The sequence below is a fragment of the Heloderma suspectum genome, chromosome 6, assembly GCF_057233095.1.
Source record: "Heloderma suspectum isolate Gila_16-S chromosome 6, 16-S_ref, whole genome shotgun sequence".
Taxonomy (NCBI): Eukaryota; Metazoa; Chordata; class Lepidosauria; order Squamata; family Helodermatidae; genus Heloderma; species Heloderma suspectum.
The window spans coordinates 49,062,453-49,084,143 of record NC_139463.1 but is presented as its reverse complement, the minus strand read 5'-3'; the positions used below and the strand labels follow the sequence as shown (position 1 = coordinate 49,084,143).

The 21,691-nt window shown below is 43.7% G+C and overlaps 2 protein-coding genes across 2 annotated transcripts in view; one reads left to right on the top strand and one right to left on the bottom strand.

Moving 5' to 3' along the window:
* Nucleotides 1-21,691, top strand: part of LOC146340798 (uncharacterized) — an 815,287-nt gene that overhangs the window by 224,586 nt on the left and 569,010 nt on the right. The gene's annotated exons all lie outside the window — the stretch shown is intronic.
* The window catches only part of SLC4A5 (solute carrier family 4 member 5), a 125,382-nt gene that overhangs the window by 63,049 nt on the left and 40,642 nt on the right, over nucleotides 1-21,691 (bottom strand). The window contains exons 4-8 of the mRNA XM_084807035.1: nucleotides 15,520-15,672; nucleotides 9,184-9,279; nucleotides 7,621-7,676; nucleotides 1,832-1,989; nucleotides 257-344 (exon numbers count right to left, since the gene is read on the bottom strand). Of these exons, the coding sequence (XP_084663161.1) occupies nucleotides 257-344; nucleotides 1,832-1,989; nucleotides 7,621-7,676; nucleotides 9,184-9,279; nucleotides 15,520-15,672 (551 nt within the window). The remainder of the gene's footprint in view (nucleotides 1-256; nucleotides 345-1,831; nucleotides 1,990-7,620; nucleotides 7,677-9,183; nucleotides 9,280-15,519; nucleotides 15,673-21,691) is intronic.

Sequence of the window (21,691 nt, the reverse complement as noted above, 5' to 3'; positions counted from 1 at the left end):
AAGGGACTAGGAAATGCTGATGCTGAAGCTCTGAGTGACAGGAAGCTGGTGCAAGTATTTGGGAAGGGGGATACAATCATACCAATGGATACAAAAGAATATTTTAAGCAACATTTGGTTCAACATTTCTGCATATGGTACAGAATATGCCTTTCTATGCTGGGTTATGTTATTGCAAGGACAATTTTGGCCCTGCGGAGGCATCTCCAGAAAATACTAAAGGAGGCATTTAGGCAGACATGTGACATCCACTTACATCATCTACCATGAGCGTGGCGATGGATCTACCAATTTCATTGTAGGATTTTGCTTTTCCAGTGGGACCCAGGAGGATAAAGAGGAACCTGGTAAAAGAAAGCAACCTCATAAAGTATCGAAGGTGATTTAGAAGCTGTCTCACTGTGCTCTCCCAGATCAAAAGTGTTTCTGAGTATTCCTTCTTTCTGAGGTTTCTGTCTTAGAAATCCTAGGGGAGGAAAAATCTATGAACTCCTCGGGGTAATTTCTGTTTCCATAGCTAACATCAACATCATATTGTGCAGATAGCCACAGGACTTTTCTACCCGAGGCATTTATCGTGCACTCACCATTCCCTACTCACAGTTGTTTATGGGTTCTTTAGACGATGTCATGACCTTCCAGTTTTGCTTCTGTGTCTAATCAGCACTTTTTGTGAGTTTTTTTAGGGCAGGGAAAATGTAGCATTTAATTGTGAAAGCAAGAGAAACCACTGTTTCTACTTGTGTATTTGTGCTATTCTGCTATACCACAGTGCCACATAGAGGTTATGTACTATAAAATCAGGAAAGGAAACGCTCCTTATGTAATGCTGGGATCTCAATTTTTGTGATGAAACCGAAAGTAGATACAGCAGATTAAAAGCCAATTAATAGCTTCTTGTAGAAAATCTCATGATCTGACTTGTCAGATTGTGACCGTTATATATATCTAAATTCTGCCAAATTCAATGCAATACTGCTGTGTAAGTGTACTTAGAATCATAATCTCAGTGTTTTATAAGTACAATAAGCCAGCCTGTATAATGATCTTACCATGCAGAAATGACTATTGTGTGTAATATAGGATCTCCTCAATCAATACACCAACTGACTGAGATTTAATTTTACAACAGACAGAAAGTTTCTAGTTCCTGTGGTTCTGAAAAAGCAACAATTCCTGATGGGTAGTTTCTCTGCTAAATGTACATATTTGGTGGGCTTTCAATTAGTCATGGAATTAAACATCCTGGCCAGATCTACACCTTGTATCTTATCATTATGACCCACATTAATGCTATATCCCTCTTGTGCATTTATACCTCATAGGACACACAATGACATTGCTTGTGGTATATTGGATAATGTGGAATAAAAGCAGGAGAGAACACTACAAAAACGGTATATCGAATGTTTAATGTGCCCCAGCAGTTTTCAGTGCACTTCAATACCACTCTAAAGCAGTAGTGTAGGTCTTGCCCTTGGCTCAGCACAGATTTGGGATATTTGGGGGGCTCACAGTCAAAGATATCAAACAGCATTAAGAATGCTGTTGAAGTGAATTCTAACAAAACATTAATGTGTTTACGTGGGCGAATTTGTTGTGTGTAACATGTAATCATTTATCATAGTGCCAAAATGAGGCCTATAGAGCCATCAGGGGACAGATACACTTTCCAAGTATCATCGCCATGCATGCACTTCCATGGGATCATGTCCAAATGGAAAACATATGATGGGCAAGAGGGCCTTGTACTTAGCCCACCTGTTTCCTCTGCTGTTAATTGGGGTGGGGGAGACACACACACACACCCTTTCTTTTATCATCCACCTACCTTGTTGGGACAGGCACTTCCGTCACTCCGCCCAGCATGGTTGACTGAATGAGCCGGATGAAGGCCACAAATGGCTTGTCCAGGAAATCCACTTCTCCCACCAGCACATTAGAGGCCTCAGCATCTTTGGGGATCTTCTTAATGAATTTATTTTTGAGCTGGGGGGAAATAAAGCATTTCTCAACACTTCAGAGATTCCTCTCCTTTTTTGAGTTGTCTCAACAACACACTTCTTGTTGACACAATTTGGGGGACTGTTATGGCTCAGCAGCAGCTCCCATGCCATCCGTGGAGCCCCTGAAAGTAACGGGTGGAACTCTTGAGAGATCTAGAGATCTAGGCTCTAGCTAGCTAGATCTGCAATCAATTCCTTTTTTAAATCAGATTTGCCTCTAGCAAACTTCACTTACAAATCCCATGTTGGGCCAACCTCTGCAGATGTCATATCCTCAGATTTTACACCACAAATATTGCTTCACAGATTCTCCCCCTGCCCTGTTCCAAATTTTTCACTCCAAATTCTGAGGCAACAACCAATGCCCTCTTCAGACAATGAAGCCTTTTCGTTGCTTGCATTCTGCATTCTCCCCAAAAGCGTGCATATCCCAAGTGATGTGGTCAGTAGACCCTTACTGGGAGTCTATTATTAATTACACCCATATACTTCATTTTAATCTTCTTAGTAGCCTTACTACTCATAAGCCTAGGTTTATACTTGTTTAATGTTATTGAAAGTTTGGGCTTTTGTTGTTGTTTCTGAAGCCTAGTCGCTTTAAAGAGTGTGCTCTGTATAGCGTCATTGCAAGTAACAAAGCAGCACTGAAATGAACCAACGTTTGAAATGATGCCCCTACATCGATTCTTGTGGTTGAGGGTACAATCCACTGGGAAGTTCTCCTGTGCTTTTATGAAGCTGTCATTCAACTGAAGGTGGCTTGTGGATGAGATTATCCCAGACCCAGTGCGCTGTGCCTGGAAAGTATGAAATTAATACAGAATACCAGCATTTGATTGTATAAGCACTCACCACTTCCCTTGATGAAGCCTCCCCATATGTCTAGTGCAAAACATTACAGTAGAATGTTTATAAAGCACTCCCCCTAAGTGATTCAGATACTTTGTCTCAGAAACCCTTACAACAACTCTGTAAGGTAGGCCCGTGTTATTGTTGAGCACCTGTAGCTCAGTAGTAGAGCACATGCACTGCATGCAGAAGGTGCCAGGTTGAATCTCTGGCAACTCCTTGTAAGGCTAAGAAAAAATCCTGCCTGAAACCCTGGAGAGCCACTGCTGCCAGTCAATACTGGGCTAGATGGACCAAGGGTCAGACTTGGTATAAGGCAGCTTCTGATGTTCCTTTCTACTCTCATCATCAGAGATGGGTGAAGAGAGTTTGAAAGATGATTGTTTGCGTAGAGCTACCAAGTGAGTTCACAGCTGAGCAGATCTTTGCACCAGGAACTACCAGGTTGTAGAACATGCTTTTAACACGATGCTATGCTATCTATTCATATGTTTGTTGTCTTGACCACACTGGAAATGTGACTAATAAGTATTATAAACAAACATAAGATTTAGGGTAGCGAGATGCAAATGAGGATTGGACTCTTTTGATCTTATCAATTGTGTAGAAAAGGGAATTTGGGTGGGTGCTGCTTTGGACAAAATCCCTTCCTGGAATGCCTTCTTTTGTGCAGCCACTGAAATCCTCTTTTGCAACTGGCCACCTTCTTTATAGCAGAAGCAACATAGAATGGAGGCTGGAAGCCTCATTTAATACATTCATGCTTCAGTTGGGTCTTCTGTCCCCTGTGGCTGTTTCATTATTATTTGCCTAAACGGGTTCAATAAACTCCAGGCTAAGGTTTATTATAATCTATATGCTGGCATGAGGACAGGCATGTGAGGAAGGGAGAAAGCTCCCCTCCTACAAGCCACCCCCTTTCTCCTAATCTTTTAAATCCATACTGGAAAAAGCCAATAAAGCGTTTGGACTAAGCAGAGAGTTAAAAGCAACCTCTAAGCTTCATGTAAAACTTCATGTAAAAGTCCCTTTGTAGTTGCCCTCCTAGGCTGATTAAAGCCTAGTGTTCTTTGGGAACTAAATACTTTGCATGCCATTGGGTTAACCCTCCCCACACCCATTTTTCAAAGTGTTACATTTGGATTCAAATATGACATAAACTTGCATTAAGAAGTGTGTCAAATCAAATCTTAACTGCAGAGAACTGCTGAAGTTGCCCCAAGGCAATACTTGCCACAATTCCATCCCCCCTTGCTTCTCCCCAGTGCTTTTGACAGACAGGCAGAAATTCTCTGGCAAAGCTTTCTCAGGCCAAGCCCCTTGAGTTTCTGTCTAAATGGTTTAATTCAAAGCTCAATTCCTGTTCTTCTACCTGTCTGGAGCACTCAGTGGCATAAAACAAAACATAAGTACAACTTAAAGGCTCTGTCAAGAAAAAATGAGGCAGCCATAAATATTCCTGAGGTAACACCCCTCCAGAGTTACCAGCCCTCTCTACCCCAATGTCTGTTATGTTAGGAAAGTGGTTGGTTTGGGCTCAGTTTATAAGTAATATTGCAGCATACTCTCATTTGCGACTGAAGCTGGCATTTTATGCCAAAACATTTCACATTTTAAAATCTGTTTATACAATTTTTCTTTTGAAAGATTGCTGGTCGTTTATTGTGATTTGCACATTGGATCGCCTATGCATTGGTTTGTTGGAAAATTCTCTCACAAGGAATAATTTATTCATGAGTAATAAATATATTTGTACATATGACAACAAATTTGAATAAACGTGTTATAAACTTTATCTGTACAATCAAACACTAGTTGCAGCAGATGTAAATAACATAAATCCTCATTCAGCCCAAGTGGTGACAAACATTTTGAGTTGAAATATCCCAAACATCTCCCTCTGGAGCAGAAGCCTGTTATTTATTGTGTTCAGCTTTTGTATAGCCCCCAAAGCAAAATCCTTAGCTCTGTGCGCACATTCCTGAAAGTGGCTCACTAAAGGGGCATCTGCTCTATTATTACGAATAAAGTGTTCGCTGATGCATTTTTTAAAAATACATCAACTTTTAACTGTTTGTATTTTGCCCAATTGAATTGCATTTTCATCTTTTAACTGTTTGCAATTTGCCCAGAGAACATTTGTTATTGGGTGGATTAAAAATATAAATAAATACTTTTGTGAGAGTTCTTTTCATTTTGCCAGCATAAAGTTTCTTACAAGAGCATTCTGTAGCATACACAACATTAGAGCTAGTGCAGGCTGAGAAGTGGCAAACAAAATAAACCCTTTCATCTACAGGGTTAATAAAAGCCTCATATTTACAAGTGCATTTACAAAACATGCAGGGACCACAAGGGTAATGCCCTCAAGTACTGTTGCACCCATCAGAAAGACTATTGGAATGATGATCTGGAACATGCATTACTGTGAACAACCCAATCTTTTAAATTCTTTGTGTGTTAATGTAATTAGAGGTTTATGTGTATACTCCAGAATATCTTCTGTTAGGTGCTAATATTTACTGATACTCTTACACAAACACTTTGTTGACATAGTCAAAAGTAAGACTGCAGACTAACCTATCATCCTGAGGGTGATCACAGGGAACCAGAAGATCTTGTCTTCTCTTCAGAGAGGCCCAATTCTTTGCCATCTCAAGGACCTGCTGATGGCTACTCTCTGTTGCCATCTTAGACCCTCTTGGGTCTAAAGAGCAGAAGCTTCTTGCTCAAAATCAGAAGGTGACAAATAAACTAATACCTATATGAAGGAACTGTCAGTATGGTAAATTGTGTCTGATATATTGAGGGGAAAGGCTTTCAAATAATACATAGGAATTCTTATCTGTCAAATAGAGAGGTGCAAAGATGAGTACATGCCTTGGATATCCAAAAAAATTACTTTTGTGCCTCCAAAATGAATTTAAAATTGGATATGGGTATTACAGGAATTGCCCCACTCAAAAATCGATTGCAATAAAGCCTCAGATCCTCCCCAAAGAAAAAAAATGTCATTTTATATCTCCACCACACCACCATTTCAGAGGAGTAAGGATTGTCAGAACTGAATATATATTCATCCTCAAAATTTTCCACACAAAGGTTTGCTGCCTCTGAGGCCAGAGAACACCCCGTGGCAATAATATTTTAAAAGTAGTTATACATTTTATGAATCTTAGTCATTTAAATAAGTTTATCTAGCTCTTTTTAGAAACAGTTGTTTTTAATTTTGTGATACTTTGTAGATTGCCCCTACTGAAGGATCTCACTGGTCCAAGACATGATGTGCTGCAATACATTGTCATTGTTGGCACCTCTGAGAACTGTTTTCTCTTTTTTGCATTTTTTTTTTTTAGCAAATCCAAAGTCCAGCATAGGTGCAATTGCTTGCATTCATCCCTTCCTCACCCTACCCCCTCCTTCCCCTCTCCCTATTGTCTCTCTGTTGTTTTTGTTGTTCAGTCGTTAAGTCGTGTCCGACTCTTCGTGGCCCCATGGACCACAGCACGCCAGGCCTTCCTGTCCTCCACTCTCTCCCGGAGTGTGCCTCAAGTTCATATTCATTGCATCGGTGATGCTATCTAGCCGTCTCATCCTCTGCCATCCCCTTCTCCTTCACAATCTAAATGTAGATTGGAACTAAGTTCCATGGAGCAGGGGCTCTATAAAATCCCATGCACATAGTTGCAAGTGTGTTAGCAGAGTTGAGACAGGTCTGGCTCTTTCAGGTGCTATTCATCATCACTGATGAAGGTGCATTCATCATCACTGCAGATTGAAGTCTCCCCATGCTCACATGGATGTAGCTAAAACTACACCACCCATGGAATAGAGCACCAGCAGACTTGGGTAACCCTGAGATTTGCAGGGGTGCAACAATGCTAAGAAAAAACCCTAAGGGGGGGACTCCTCAAAACTGCCCAATGAGGACTCAGTGGTGCAGAATGTTGAACAACAGAGAGGTGAAAAAAAACCCTAACAAGTAGGCAGGGGGCGGGGGGATGGAATGGAGGGGCTAGAAAGGGAGAAGGGAGGAAGAGACACATAGATACAAAAAAGGAGTATATGAAGAGCCCTCTCATTGTCTGGCTGGGTCATTTCCTGATTTATCCTGAGATGCTATCGTTAAGTGTTCCCAGAGACAGAGGCGAGAGCTGCCCACAGTAATCCAGGATTTGAATGTAACTAGGATTTGGCACAAGTGTATCTGTCTACCTCCCCACCCCGTCGTCCCCTCCCCGCAAATGGAAAGGACTCCACACTGCAGCATTGTGTTGCATGGTCCCACTTGTATATATTTATAGCAAACTCATTCTCTGAGTGCTGACATTTCATTGCCTGAAGCAAAGTCCTCCTTCTGTGAGGGCCAACACTGCGACATGTCTTGCTGCACTACTCAGACCTCAATTCCCACCTGGAATTGGTGTTGCCTGAAGCAGGTTGCTCCTCCCCACTGTGTGGCGGGCTGCCCCTGGGGATGGGAGAGGAGTGTTGACACATCTTGACTTTGGAAAGAGACAAATGGACGCACATGTCTTAAGATGCACAGGAGGCCCTGACAGGCCATAATAAACATTGCATGCACAGCAGGACGCTTGGAGTCTAACAGACATTTTGAAAACAGTTTAAAGTTGGTTCTGTTGTAACAAAGAGCATACATGTGGCAATTTCACAACTAGTTCAAATGCTCTAATGTTGAGAAGTCAATTACACTTTGTAGCAACACTTGGTTGTCAAAAAGAACTGACTCTCAAGGACTTCATACCTGATCTGTGCTTGGTGTATCCGTGATGTCATTCATGCTCCTGCTTTGTGCATGGCCTAAAGATATAAAAACAAGTATATATTTCTAATGTGAGAAGCTTTTTTGTTTACTTCACAGGTAGGGAAACTTTAAGATTCACAGGGGGGAAAAAATCAAGACTTCCCTCTACTGTTCCATTTAACCTGCTCCTGCAACACCTTTGGGGTCCCTATCCATTTGGCTAAGCCCTATTTTGGTCTGGCTTTAGCCCCAGTCTATGGGTGAGGTCAACTTAGTTCAGGGTGGCTTCCCTGGAGAGACAATTGCAGCCCTTCCTGGTTGGGTTACTCAGTCAAATGAGCTTTGGGGCCAGTCAGCACTGCAGCAATCTGAAATCATATTTATTATTTGTTATCATTTAATTAATAGAACTGTCTTCAATTAGCAGCCATTTCATTTGGCAAGACAGCAGGACCCACTGCACTGGTTCAGCTGGGAGCAACTGCCATTGGACACTGCCTCTCCCAGAACTGCCTCCGTCAGTGGCCAATTCACCTGGTCATGATACATTTATGGACCTTGATGAAGAATTAGTGCCCAGATTTGCTTGTGTTCCTGTTCCTTCCTCACCCTGTTTCCCTTTTGTATTATGTTTACAGACTGTAAGCCTGCAGGCAAAGACTTTGTTGTTTTCCTAGGTACTGAACAAAGATCAAAATTTTAGGAAGTTTATAATGAATACAATTTTAAAATGAACGATTTAAAGTGACTTACAAGAAATCACATAAATATAAAACTACAGTAAAACAACCAGCTGTAAAATGCATTATAGCAAGGTTTAACAGGTCATAGCAAGCACAGATAAGACAGCATTAATCAGTAGGAGATCATCATAAAAACCCATCTTCAAAAAACTTAACGCAGCTGTTAAGACAATTACCTGCTGAAAATATCATCCTAAATAAGCATGTCTTACCATTGTGACAAAATTGGGCAAAGAAAGGGATTGAGCAGATTTCTCTAGGAAAAGTGCTCCAGAAAGTGGGCGCCACTCCTGGAATAGCCCACAAGACCACAGGAAAAAGCCTGGCTCCCAGCAGCTCCAGATGACTGACTTGTAGAAAAAGAGGCAGCATGGGAAAAGGAGGCCTCAGCGAAGAGCATCATGTGCAGTGATTCAGTCTTTTGGAGAGAGGTTTCCTTGCTGGGAGCAGAGCCAAGTGGAAACAGGATGCCCTGGATCCTCTTGAGTGGAAGTTACCCATCTTGACATGCTAGCTGTAAAATGGGGATGGACCACTGCTTTGGGGAGAATAGCATCTTGCAGGCATCCAAACATTCATTAGCATGCCTTTAATTAATAAAAGAAGTAAAGGAAACGTAGCTACGTGCTACACATTAAGAGTAACATGCAGCTTGGCTGTCAGTGGCAGGGTGGTTCACACACATGCCTGTCACTCAATTATTAAATGATCTACTAACAGCTGAATGTTTGAGCCAGCTTTGTCAGAGAGTGTATGAGGTGCCATGTGAATCCTGCCTGTGCTGTTTGGTCTGTGATGGCAGGACTGGTATGACACTCACGTAATCGTCCATAATTTGCACTCTGTCTCATTCTGAGATCTTCAGAAGAACGATGAAAGCTGGGCCCTGCTGCTGGACTCTGGACGGGGCTACGATCTGTGAAGAGGAAGAAAAGATTTGAAGTGAAGGTGTCCTGGCCCCAGACCTCAGGCTTGAAGGAGGAGGATGAGCTGGCTCAAGAGCTGGAGCTCAGATCACCACCAGCCCCTTCTCTTGAAAAAGCTCCTGAGGAGGCAAGTGCCTCTTCCACCATCACATATGCCCAACGGCACAAGGCGTGCATCAGGCAGGAGTCCGCCAAGCAGAGAAGGAGCACCTGCCTCCAGGCCAAGAGTCTGGCCCTTTAAGAGTCACCGTCCTTTGAGCAAGAAGGCAGGTCTTAAGAAAGGTGGACTGGAGATGGAAGCTCATGAGGCCTCAGTTCACCTCCAGCCCTTGTTGGAGCAAATTGCTCATGCGGAGCTCCCCGTGCTGTGAAGGTCGGCCTGCCTGGGCCTTGTAAGTAGTTTGGTTCAGGTGAGGTGCCTGATGGGACTGGGAGAGTGTGTGCGTGACTGGCCATGAGAAGGTAACCGTAACTTGCTCATTATAAGCAGGACATTCCGATCCACTAAGGTAAGCTCATCCCTAAAGGTAAGAAGACAGCTGTGCTGGTAAGACTGTTGCTAAGCTAAATGAACTCTTGAGCATGCGTAGTGGCTTTGTTCTCCAACTTTCAGTCTGTATAAATGCATCCTGTTTCCTTTTTTTGGTGAGACACAGCATCGACTGTTGACCTAACCTGCCTTGGATATTTCCCTAACAATTTGGTGCCATGACTCGGATCCCAAATGCTGAGGAGAATGGAACCAATTTGGACCACCATTCACTGAACATCCCAGAAGCGTGTACCAAGGTAAGAGACCTTTTGAAATCTCTACATCTGAGACTCAGTGTGGGGCTGCCCGTGGGACGATTCTGCCTTGGCTGACCGGATACTGCCTTTAAGGAGACAGTCAGTAATTTAAGCACTTGGTAAGTTTTTGGATTGTTTGTTTTTGGGTTACAGAGGTCTGTGGGATATAGTGTCAGGTGAATGAGAGTTGCCATGTGTGAACTGAGGAAAAGAACTGAATGAGAGTTGCCTGGCATGAACTGAGGTTAAAAGGACTGGGGGAAATTATAGTTGCTGGAACCTTGTGTGAGTGAGTTTTCCTCCTTCTCTCCATGATATGAGCCGGCTGGCAGGGCACAGATCTCCTGAATAAATCATTCTTGAATGAATGGAGATTGCAGTGAGTGACCCAACCTTTCCATCACTCCCTGCCATGGTATGAGCTCCCTTGACCGCGAGTGACTGATTGTGCCTCCAATTCAGTGAGAGTCAGTCTTGGACTGTACCTTGGAATTTGGCACTGCCTTTCATTTCTCACAACCTATGGAGACCTCCTGATTGTTTTCCTGTGTGCTCCTGTGTGAATTGAGGATGGGGTCGGATTCTTCCAAAGAAATTCTGCAGCTCCAAAAGGGATGCCTTCAATGTACATGTACAGTAATTACGGACCTAAGACTTGCAAGTTTTGGACAAATGGAACTTGACCCATCCAAATGATTTCCCTTGGTTGGGACCTTTGATTTGGACAGAACTGTGCATTTAAAGGGAGCCTTGGAATTTTGGGGTTCCAAGGTGGCACAGGGTAAATGGGAATGCATTCTTTGATTGGTATGCTGAGACGTCAGAGAGGTCACCTAAGTCCCGGGGAGCAGAGTCTTAAGAATTCCCAAGAAAAACTGAAAGACCAGGTCAAATTTTGAAACTTCAGAGAAAAGCCACAGAAATTTAGACAAGAATTGCAAACAGTGATCACTTGTTAAAATCCTAATTGTGCTAGCATGAACCAACTCATGCGAGTTATTTTGTCCCAAGAAGTGCAAACTAGATTAAAGGAACAAGCAAACTGGCCAAATCAAAAACTAGCTGATCTTGATACCAAGCATGCATCAGACTCCTAGGAAAAATCCCTGAAATTTGTCTGCAGAAAACTGATTAGGCTAAAAAATCATCAACTGTAAACAAAACAAAAGTGAGGCTACAGCAGACTATTTAGATCATCTGAAGACATTTTTTTTTGAGAAACATTCTAGCATTGCTGCCACTTTTGTAGCCAAGTTGAGCATTTTTTAAAATAAGTGTCTCCACTGGCCTGGCCAGCTGATGGAAACCCTTCACACATCCCAGCTCCTTTCCCTCTTCCTCAAAACTTCTAAGACAGCTGAAAGGTTTATAACTTCATCAATGCTCATTTCTTTCTATTGACCAGAGGAGACTTTTTGTGTAAACTTGGTTGCTCTATCTCTGTTCCCTGACAGAGTATATTCAGATATTCCTGAGCCACTTCCCTGGTCTTCTGAAGCTGAATCTGCTTCCACTGCTCCAAAACAAGCACTGCTCTAAAACAACTCGGGCTTCCTAATTCTGTTCACTCTCTTCTGTTATGAAAAAAAAATTATTGTGCTCTTAGCATGATTACCTAAAAGCATGGAAATAAGAACCTCCAAAAATACTGTTACGTTCTCCTTTAACTCTTTGTGTACCTCACTCAGTAGCAGCTCTTCTACTTAAAGCAAAGGCTCATCACCTATCTCAATCACCCCTCTTCAGGTATGAAGTTTTGCTGCTCTCTAGCAGTCATATTACAGCGCAGTGTTGTTCCACTCTAAACCCTGCTTCTTTGGTACCTGATCCTTCTGAAAGTATCCCTTATAATTGTTTAGAAGTGGTTGAGCACCTAGCAAAGCCACATCCAAACTTGTCAGATGAGCCACGGACTAATGTGGACTGTGCATATTTTGGGGATGGGTCTTGTCAAAGAAATGCTAAAGATATTTGTTGTCTGCATTTCCCATACTGTAATAGAACAAAATATTTTGCCTAACTGTACTTCTGTGCAAGTAGAAGAACTCTTTGCCCTCTCTAGGACTACTGCCTTATTCCTTTCAGCAATAAATCAGTCTCCCATGGTAACTTCTGAAGATGTTAGATGTTGCACAACTCCAAAGTCAGGCCCAAATGTTAAAAAGAAAAGTGGAGACTGGCTAGTTGTTCTCAGTACACTGACCATTTGTGGTGCTCCCCGGATGGCCACCTGGTAGTGCCCATGGTCTTTCCTCACCTTGTAGTAGTAGTAGTAGCAGCAGATAAGAAGGGTAGAATCGATTGAGTCATTCCCCTAAGAGGTGAATGTGCCACAATGATTTAGATCAAGGAAGTTGCATAAATGTGAACAATGTATTTAATGTACTCAGTAACTTCGTTTTTACTTTTGCTTTTAGAGAAAATGTCTTTATATCTGTATTTGTGCCTATTGTTCCTGCCATGTGGGAGTATGAGCTTTTTTACTCCTCCCCAAATGTCTGCCCTTTGGGTCTGCTGGACAGATTGTCCTATATGCTACCCGAAAACTAATGACTGTGTGTGACTGGCAACAGAGAGTGAGTGTTGGCTGAAGACCATCTGCATGGTCATGTATTAGCTATTGTTTTTGAACATGCATTGTAGCTTAGGCTCAACCTTCTGTGTGTACCAATAAGTGTTACTTCACAAAGAAGAAAATGCAAGCTAAACTGAATCTTTGCTGAGAGATGCTGCATGTGCTGGAATGATACTGTTGAGATGAGAATGAGTTTTTAAAGTGGTCTAAGCAAGTGTAAACTTTTATTGTAAGTCACTGATGAGATATATTTGTACACTGAAGTTACAGTGGATTTGAAATCCTGTGTGTTGTGCTTTATCCCATTGTTATTTTAGTTACTGTTATTTTCTTGCTTTGTCTTTTTGCTTTGTATGTGGCCTAGCAAGCTTAATGATATATGATGTGTTTTAATTGTTTAATGAAAAACTGCATATAGAATCTGTGAAAATTCAAGAAGTAGAGTGTATTAGATTTAGTTTCAGAAGAATGACAAGCAGTCAGATGTGAATTTGCCCAGAATCATATGCAGTAATAAATAGCACAAGTACGCCGATATGCTAGAAAGTTGACAATTTTCATGATTTTAGAGTTTGTTTTCATAGCTGTATTCACATACAGTGAAAGCCACGCTTTTTGCTACTAACAGAAGCTAAAACAGTGCACAGTAATCACTCTTCACACTGTGAACCTTCTAACTGATAAGGAATGCTTCTTTTTGTGCTGTGAGAAACTTACTTTGCTGCCCAAAGAGAAAGGCAGCGCTGTAAAGGGGGGCAGGGGGCAGCGCTGTGTGTACGTTCTGACAGTTTTCTAACTTAGTGAGACTTGCTGTATAAAATCCTGAGTAAATTGGCCTGTTACCTGTTCTCGTCTGAAAAAGGGAGAACGTGCACCACCTGCTCAGATAACCAGCCCCAAAGTACGGCGGCCGGCACTCCCCTGGAAACCAGAGTGACTGAACCGAGAGTTAAGAGACCTGTAAGCTTTCTTTTAACATACAAATAGATTTCATTCAGATGACGAAATGTTCTTTTAAATATGTATTAGAAGTTGTGTGTACAAAGCTCCGCAAATTCAACAGCATTGCTTGGGCCCCTACCATCCCCAGCCAGCAGGGCTGGTAGAAAGAAAGAATGGAGTCTTAAAGAACAAATTAGCAAAAATCTGCGCTGAAACTGGACTTAAATGGTCTGATGCTCTAACTTTGGCCCTGCTGAGCATGCATGCCACTTCACACCGACAGGCCGGACTCAGTCCCCATGAGATCCTTATAAAAAGACGCATGAGACTCCCATCTTCAGCACCTATTAAAGAACATTTTATTAACTTCCATTTAAGGGATGAGACTGTGTTGAACTATTGCCAGGCATTAATGAAGTGTGTCAAGGCTTTCCATTCACAGGTTAAAAAGCACTTCCAGACGTTCCTATGATACAGTGCACAACCTGTAGCCTAGAGACTGAGTCTACATCAGTCCATCAGAAGAAGTCTTCCCTTGAGCCTCACTGGAAAAGACCCCACCAGGTGCTGTTGACCATCCACACTGCTGTGAAGCTGCAAAAACAGCCTACCCAGATCCCTGCATCCCACTGCAAAAAAGTGTTGCCCCCTGTTGGATGTGCCCTGACATAGAGTTCATTAGCCTTTTGGGTCATTTTGGACCCCAAAGAGAAGGACATCTCTAGTTGCCATTGCGGTACTGGCTTGCTGCCCTTTTTCCTGCTATCGTGTGAGATCTTCTTAGACTTTTGGCACTTTGGCCTCCTCTGGATTACAAAAGAGCCACCTCTAAAGGACCAGTAGTGAGTCAAGCACTTGCTAGCGAGGTGAGCATAAGCCTAGCAGTGAGCCCAGCTCCTGTTCGTGAAGAAAGAGTTGTCTCAGCCGCCACCAGAGGCACACTCTCAAGATGTGGCCCACCTGCATCCTGCTCCTGCTCGACATCTTCAGTTGCATGAAAGAAAAGAACACTTTCCTGAAAGTAGAGGATCAGATTCAAGTGGACTTGAATGTATTCAACTGCCAGTCCATGCCCATAGAGGCACACCAATGATCCAAATCCCACTAAATCAGACTAAAATGATTAAACCCCATTACCTAGATCTACCAGAAACAGCCACCTAGCAAAGTGTGCAATGTAATAAGCATAATTGTTGTTTGTTCCATGTGATCATTGCTTTGATTAAATGTATCAAATTCCTTACTAAAACTATACATAAAGCTGAACTGCACCAGATGGTCAGGAAAATGCAAAGATAAATGTGAAAAGAAGAGACTGAACAACTGATAACAGTACAAGTATAGATAGTGAGCCTGATAGGTTCAAAGGGGGGATTGTGAAGGTAGGCCTGACGAGGCCTTGTAAGTAATTTGGTTCAGGTGAAGTGCCTGCTGGGATTGAGAATGTGCATGTGTCTGACAGCAAGTAATTGTAACTTGCTCATTATAAGCAGGAAATTCCTGTCTACTAAAGTAACTCTTCCCTAAAGAAAAGAAGGCAGCTGTGCTGATAAAATTGTTGCTGAGCTATAGTAGCACTTGAGCATGCGTAGTGTGTTTTCTTTGTTCTCCAACTTTCAGTCTGCATAAATGCATCCTGTTTCTTTTCTTTTTGGTGAGACACAGTGTTGACTGTCTCTCCCTCAGCTGTGATGTGCTTTAATAAATTTCTGACTGTTCAACCTAACCTGACTTGGGTACTTCCTTAACAATTTGTACTGGTTATGGATGGATCAGAACACATCTATGATGGAATGGCCTTGGCAACTTGAAAGTGTTACTCTTCGTTTTCTTCTATATGAGATATTTGCTAGAAGTCTCAGAGTGACTGAAGGCACTGCCACCCCTTCTCCCAGCTTTTTGCAAAATGGTGATCTGCACTCACTTGTATTTGAGACAGATTTGCCAATATCTGCCAGTGATCGGTGGATGGGTTTCTTGGTCTGGTGACGGTGCTTTCTCAGGAGTATGTAGCTTATTTTCTCCCGCAGCTCTGGTTTGAGCAGGCCATCTTCTATCTGTTTTTCTATGACATCATCTGAGGGGGAGATATGATGCATGTTACTGGTGTACAAGGCCACCCCATCTGACATCCTGCCTGTTACTGGATAATCCTTGATGCCCCAGAAGATGGGGGAAATTACCTCCCTCACCTTACAAGTATTAAATAAGGCACAAAAATACAAGATCTCTCATGAATGCAACCAGCCATTTTTAATACCCCTTTGTAAAAAATAAAATAAAAAAATAATTATGTCACATTCCCTCTGGCACATTTATTTAAATATTTGCACCCTGCCTTTCTATTATAAGAGAGATCGAAGGCAGCTAACAATAGTTAACAAGACACAATAAAACAAAACACAAATAAAAATACAAAATTAAACGTTGCAACAAGTAAACCCCAGCAGCAGAAAATAATGCCAGAGTCTTACATGGATCCATTTAGATTCTCTCCCCAACCCCCCACCTCAGCCTTCTGGAAAAGCCATGTCCCAGCACTTAACAGAAGTGATGGAGTGTCAGAGCTGAACTGCACAGCTCTCCAAGGTGAGGCAGGAGCTGGGAACTGTGAACCAAGGGAGTCAGAGTTCAGGAATAAGGATGCACAGGAACATACCAGAGCCCAGAAGACCTTGCTGCTCAGGCAAGTTAGGAAGGCAGCCTTTCCTGTCCAGCTGGCCCCATGGCCAACCACAGAGGGTGGGGCCAGTTCAGAGCCTGAACATTCTTCACTGGCAGGAAGAGGATCCAACCTGCACTTCAGATGGCTCACCGCATGGAGAAGCCATACACAGTACTGACACGGAGCCATACTGGCTTTCTTCCTACATGTGTCTGAAGACTATTATTGGGCGCTATTAGAGCTGTTCTCTCCGTTGCAGTGCATGAGCCTACGTCCGTTGTTACCCCCAATTTTACGTCTCCCTTCCCCGTAGGATTCAGTTTAAAGCCCTCCTGATGAAGTTCTTCATGCTGTGGCCAAACACATTCTACCCATCCTTTGTGAGGTGCAACCCGTCCCTTGCCAAAAGTCCATCTTCCAGGAAGTATAGCCTGTGGTCCCAGAATCCAAATCTCTCTCGTCAGCACCACCTTCGTAGCCTGTCATTCACCTGGAGTATTTTTCTTTCCCTTTCTATCCCTCTTCTAACTACTGGAAGGATGGATGAGAAAACTATCTGGGCCCAAAAGTTCTTGAGTTTCCTTCCCAAAGCTTCAAAGTCTGATGTGATTTCTTTGTAGCTCCACTTGGCGGTATCATTTGTTCCCACATGGATGAGAAGAAAGGGATACCTGTCAGTGGGCTTTATGAGTGCAGGCAACCTTTCAGTCACGTCTCTAATCCGTCCCCCCGGGAGACAACATACCTGGCGAGCCCATGGGTCTTCGCAACATTCTTGGGTTTCGATCCCATGCAGCAAAGAGTCTCCCACTACGACTACTCTTCTCTTGTTGTTGTTGTAGGCCGTGCTGCATTTAGAGGTTGTTCGGGGCACATGTCAATCCCGCAGCCACCGCAGAGTTTTGTGCCGAAAAACTGTTTTTTCTGAGACTACTTTTAGTCTGATTGTTTTCCATAATTCGGCTTGTCTGCACTTCTGTTGTGGTGTGCACCAACCCCCCACATTTACTCTGGCATGATTTGTCTGCACAGGGGTATGTCTTTCAGCTGGCCATAATCTCACCAACCCCGGTCAAGGGGTGTTTGAAACATAAAGGGAATAGATAGTATGGAAGGGAAAGATGTGATGTGTGCAATGCTTGTTTTCTTGCCTGAGATCAACATGGCCTACACGTGCAACAAGTGCAAGTCGATTACACTTTTGGAAGAAAAAGTAAGAGGACTGCAGTGGCAAGTGTTGACCCTCCAGGGAATAAGAGAAGATAAAGAGTTCTTAGACAGAACAGTGAAACTACAGCAGCAAAGTGAAGTACAGGAGCTAGAAGAGCAACAGCAAGTTGAGGCAGAAGAGGAAAATGCTGAGGCAAGTAGGGATGTCAGAGAATTCCGCCATGGATCTTGGTGAGGCCGAATGCCAGTGCATTTGGCCCCCTGAAATCCATGGCGGAATGGCCTGCCACATCCCCCCCTGCGGATCCCCCCGGGATGAGACTTACCTGGGGCGGATGTTCCAGACGGTGGCGGTTCCAGCGGCGGCTTCGGCAGCGGCAGCTGGTCTTCCAACTGGCTGCCACCGCTGCCATTTGCAGTCTGGTCGCTTCTGGGTTGTTGTTTTTTTTACATAGATGTGATAGGCTATGTAAAGACTTACATAGCCTATCACGTCTGGGTTAAAAAAAAAAACGTGTACGCAAATGGCGGCGGCTATGGCCGCCGCCATTTGCGTTCCTTATTTTGGGCCGTCTTAGTCTACGTAAATATTTACGTAGACTAAGATGGTGAAAATAAAGGGGAACGCAAATAGCGCCCGCTACGCTATTTGCGTTCCCCCTTATTTTCGCTGTCTTAGTCTACGTAAATATTTACGTAGACTAAGACAGCCAAAAATAAGGAACCCAAATGGCGGCGGCTGTAGCCGCCACCATTTGTGTACGCGGTTTTTGTTTTTTTTTTAAACCCAGATGTGATAGGCTACGTAAGTCTTTACGTAGCCTATCATGGCTGAATACAGGGACACAAACGGTGGCGGCTATGGCAGCTGCCATTTGCATCCCTGCTAGCCAGTGGCCGGATGTCTGGCTGCTGGCAGAGCCGGCCGGTGGCTCCGCGGAATCCCCGTGGAGCAGAGCTGGCCGTCGAGGATTCCTGGGGGGAGGGACGGAGCGCCTCCCCCCCATCAAGGATTCCGGGGGGAGGGATGGAGCGCCTCCCCCCCCCAGCGGATGCCCCGACCAGAACAGGTAAGTGATTTGTACATCCCTAGAGGCAAGGCAAAATGAAGTAGAGGATACTCCTTGGAAAAGGGTGACAGGAGCAGAAGAACTAGAAGCCACTCCGCACCCATGGAATTATGGAACCATTTTCAGGTACTTGAGAATGAGACCGGAGAGCAGCTTGCAGAAGAAGATTTACAGGGGACCCCGCCTGAAAGCAAGCAAGAGGTGGAAGGTCAGTCAAGCAATGAAACCACGGCCTACCACAAAAGAATAGAAGAGTGGTAGTAGTGGGAGACTCCTTGCTGCATGGAATTGAAACCCAAGTATGTCGCAAAGACCCATGGACTCACCAGGTATGCTGTCTCCCAGGACGGATTAGAGACGTGACTGAAGGGTTGCCTACAGTCATAAAGCCCAATAACAGGTATCCCTTTCTTCTCATCCATGTGGGAACAAATGATACCGCTAAGTGGAGCGACAAAGAAATCACATCAGACTTTGAAGCTTTGGGAAGGAAACTCAAGAACTTTGGGGCCCAGAGAGTTTTCTCATCCATCCTTCCAGTAGTTAGAAGAGGGATCGAAAGGGAAAGAAAAATACTCCGGCTGAATGACAGGCTATAAAGGTGGTGCCGATGTGAGAGATTTGGATTCTGGGACCACGGGCTATACTTCCTGGAAAATGGACTGTTGGCAAGGAATGGGTTGCACCTCACAAAGGCTGGGAAGAATGTGTTTGGCCACAGCATGAAGAACTTCATCAGGAGGGCTTTAAACTGAATGCTCTGGGGAAGGGAGACGTAAAGTTGGGGGTAACAATGGACGAAGGCTCATGCACTGCAACAGAGAGAACAGCTCTAATAGCGCCCAATAATAATCTTCAGAAACAAGTAGGAAGAAAGCCAGACTATAAAGCACATGGACTTCGATGTCTATATACTAATGCCCAGAGTATGGGAAACAAACAGAACAAACTGGAACTCTTAATACAGGAGGGAAATTAGGACTTGATAGGTGTAACTGAAACTTGGTGGGATGACTCCCATGACCAGAATACAGCAATTGAAGGATATCACTTGTTCAGAAAGAACAGAAGGAACAGAAAGGGAGGTGGAGTTGCACTATATGTTAAAATACATATATCTGCACAGAAATACAGGAGGATGAGCTTTGTAGCCCCATTGAGAGCATCTGGGTTAAAACAAATGGAGCAAAGACTAAAAGGAACCTGGTGGTTGGAGTCTACTACCGGCCACCCAATCAAGGAGAAGACGAAGATGAAACTTTTGAAAAGCAAATAGCCAATGTTTCAAGGAAGCATTGGGGGACTTCAATTTCCCTGATATTTGTTGGGAGACAAATTCTGCAAAAAATGGCCCCTCCAAGAAATGCCTGACTTGTGTTGCAGATAAACTTCCTCCTACAGAAAGTGGAGGAAGGAACTAGAAGATTGGCTGTCCTTGACTTGATCTTTACCAACAGAGATGACTTAGTGGATAAAGTAGCAGTTACAGGAACTCTGGGGGAAAGTGACCATGTTCGTTCTTGGTTCTAAAGGAAGCAAAAGCTGAGTGTAGTCAAGCGCGTACCCTGGATTTTAGGAAAGCTGATTTTAATAAACTCAGAACAATGATCAGTAAGGTCCCATGGCAAGCAATGCTAACGAGAAAAGGAGCCCAAGATGGGTGGGAGCTTTTAAAAAAGAAAATTCTCAAGGCACAGTTACAAACAATTCCAACAAGAACAAAAGGTGGAAGACAACAGAAGAAGCCAATGTGGCTTCACAAAAACCTTAGAAATGACCTGAAAACAAAAAAGCACACGTATAGGAAGTGGAAGGAAGGCCAAGCTACAAAGGAAGAGTACAGGCAGGTAGCACAGAATTGCAGGGATGGCGTCAGGAAGGCTAAAGCTGAGAACGAGCTGAAGTTAGCGAGGGATGCGAAAAGCAACAAACAGGCTTTCTTCAGCTACGTGCATAGTAAAAGACAGAGGAAAGAAATGGTTGTTCAGCTATTAAATAAGGATGGCAAAACGATAACAGATGACAAAGAAAAGGCAGAGGTGCTCAATTCCTACTTTGGCTCAGTCTTCGGCCAAAAGAGGGTCTATGATCCCCCTGGCAAAGGCGAAGTACAGGCTGAAGGGGCAGGATTGCAGCTTGAGATCGATAGGCATATGGTCAAGGAACACCTCATTACTTTGAATGAGTTCAAATCTCCAGGGCCAGATGAACTGCACCGTAGAGTAATAAAGGAACTGGCAGAAGAACTCTCAGAACCGCTGTCTATTCTCTTTGAGCAATCATGGAGGACGGGGGAAGTGCCAGATGGCTGGAGGAGGGCTAATGTTGCCCCTGTCTTCAAAAAGGGCAAAAAGGAGGAACCTGGGAACTACAGACCAGTCAGTCTGACATCAATCCCTGGGAAACGTCTGGAGCAGATGATCACAGAATCATAGAATAGTAGGGTTGGAAGGGGCCTACAAGGCCATCAAGTCCAACCCCCTGCTCAATGCAGGAATCCAAGCAATCAATCTGTAAGCACCTTGAAAACAATGCAGTGATTACTCGAAGCCAACATAGATTTGTCAAGAACAAATCCTGCCAGACAAATCTGATCTCATTTTTGGATCAGGCCACCTCCCTTGTGGACTGTGGGAATGCTGTGGACATATTATACCTCGACTTCAGCAAAGCTTTCGACAAAGTGCCCCATGATAGCCTGATTAGCAATCTAGCTCAAAGCGGGCTAGATGAAACAGCTATCAGATGGATCCACAGTTGGCTACAGAATCGTACTCAAAGAGTGCTTATCAGTGGGATCTTCTCAAACTGGGGAGAGGTAACAAATGTCTGTATTGGCCCCAGGAGCGTAACCAAGTCACCTGTAGTGTTAAAGGGACCTAGAAATACATAATGCTTGCTTAATTTCATTATTGGTGCAATTCCCTTGCTAGTAGGCCTCAGAGCATGTTGAGATGAGTTATCGCCCATGCACTGGGCGCTGAACTCTTAGGTTAGAGGTGCCAAGACAGTGATGAATCAGACTCAAAGGTTTGCTTACAAGGAGTACTTTACTGGGCAACTTACAGCACACAGGCGTGCCCAAGGGTTGGATCAGACAGCTTCTCTGAACCCTGAGCCACTGGGCACAATGGGTCTTATATGCAACAGGTCAGCAATGAGGCAGCACGACGCTGGCAAGCGCCGTGGCA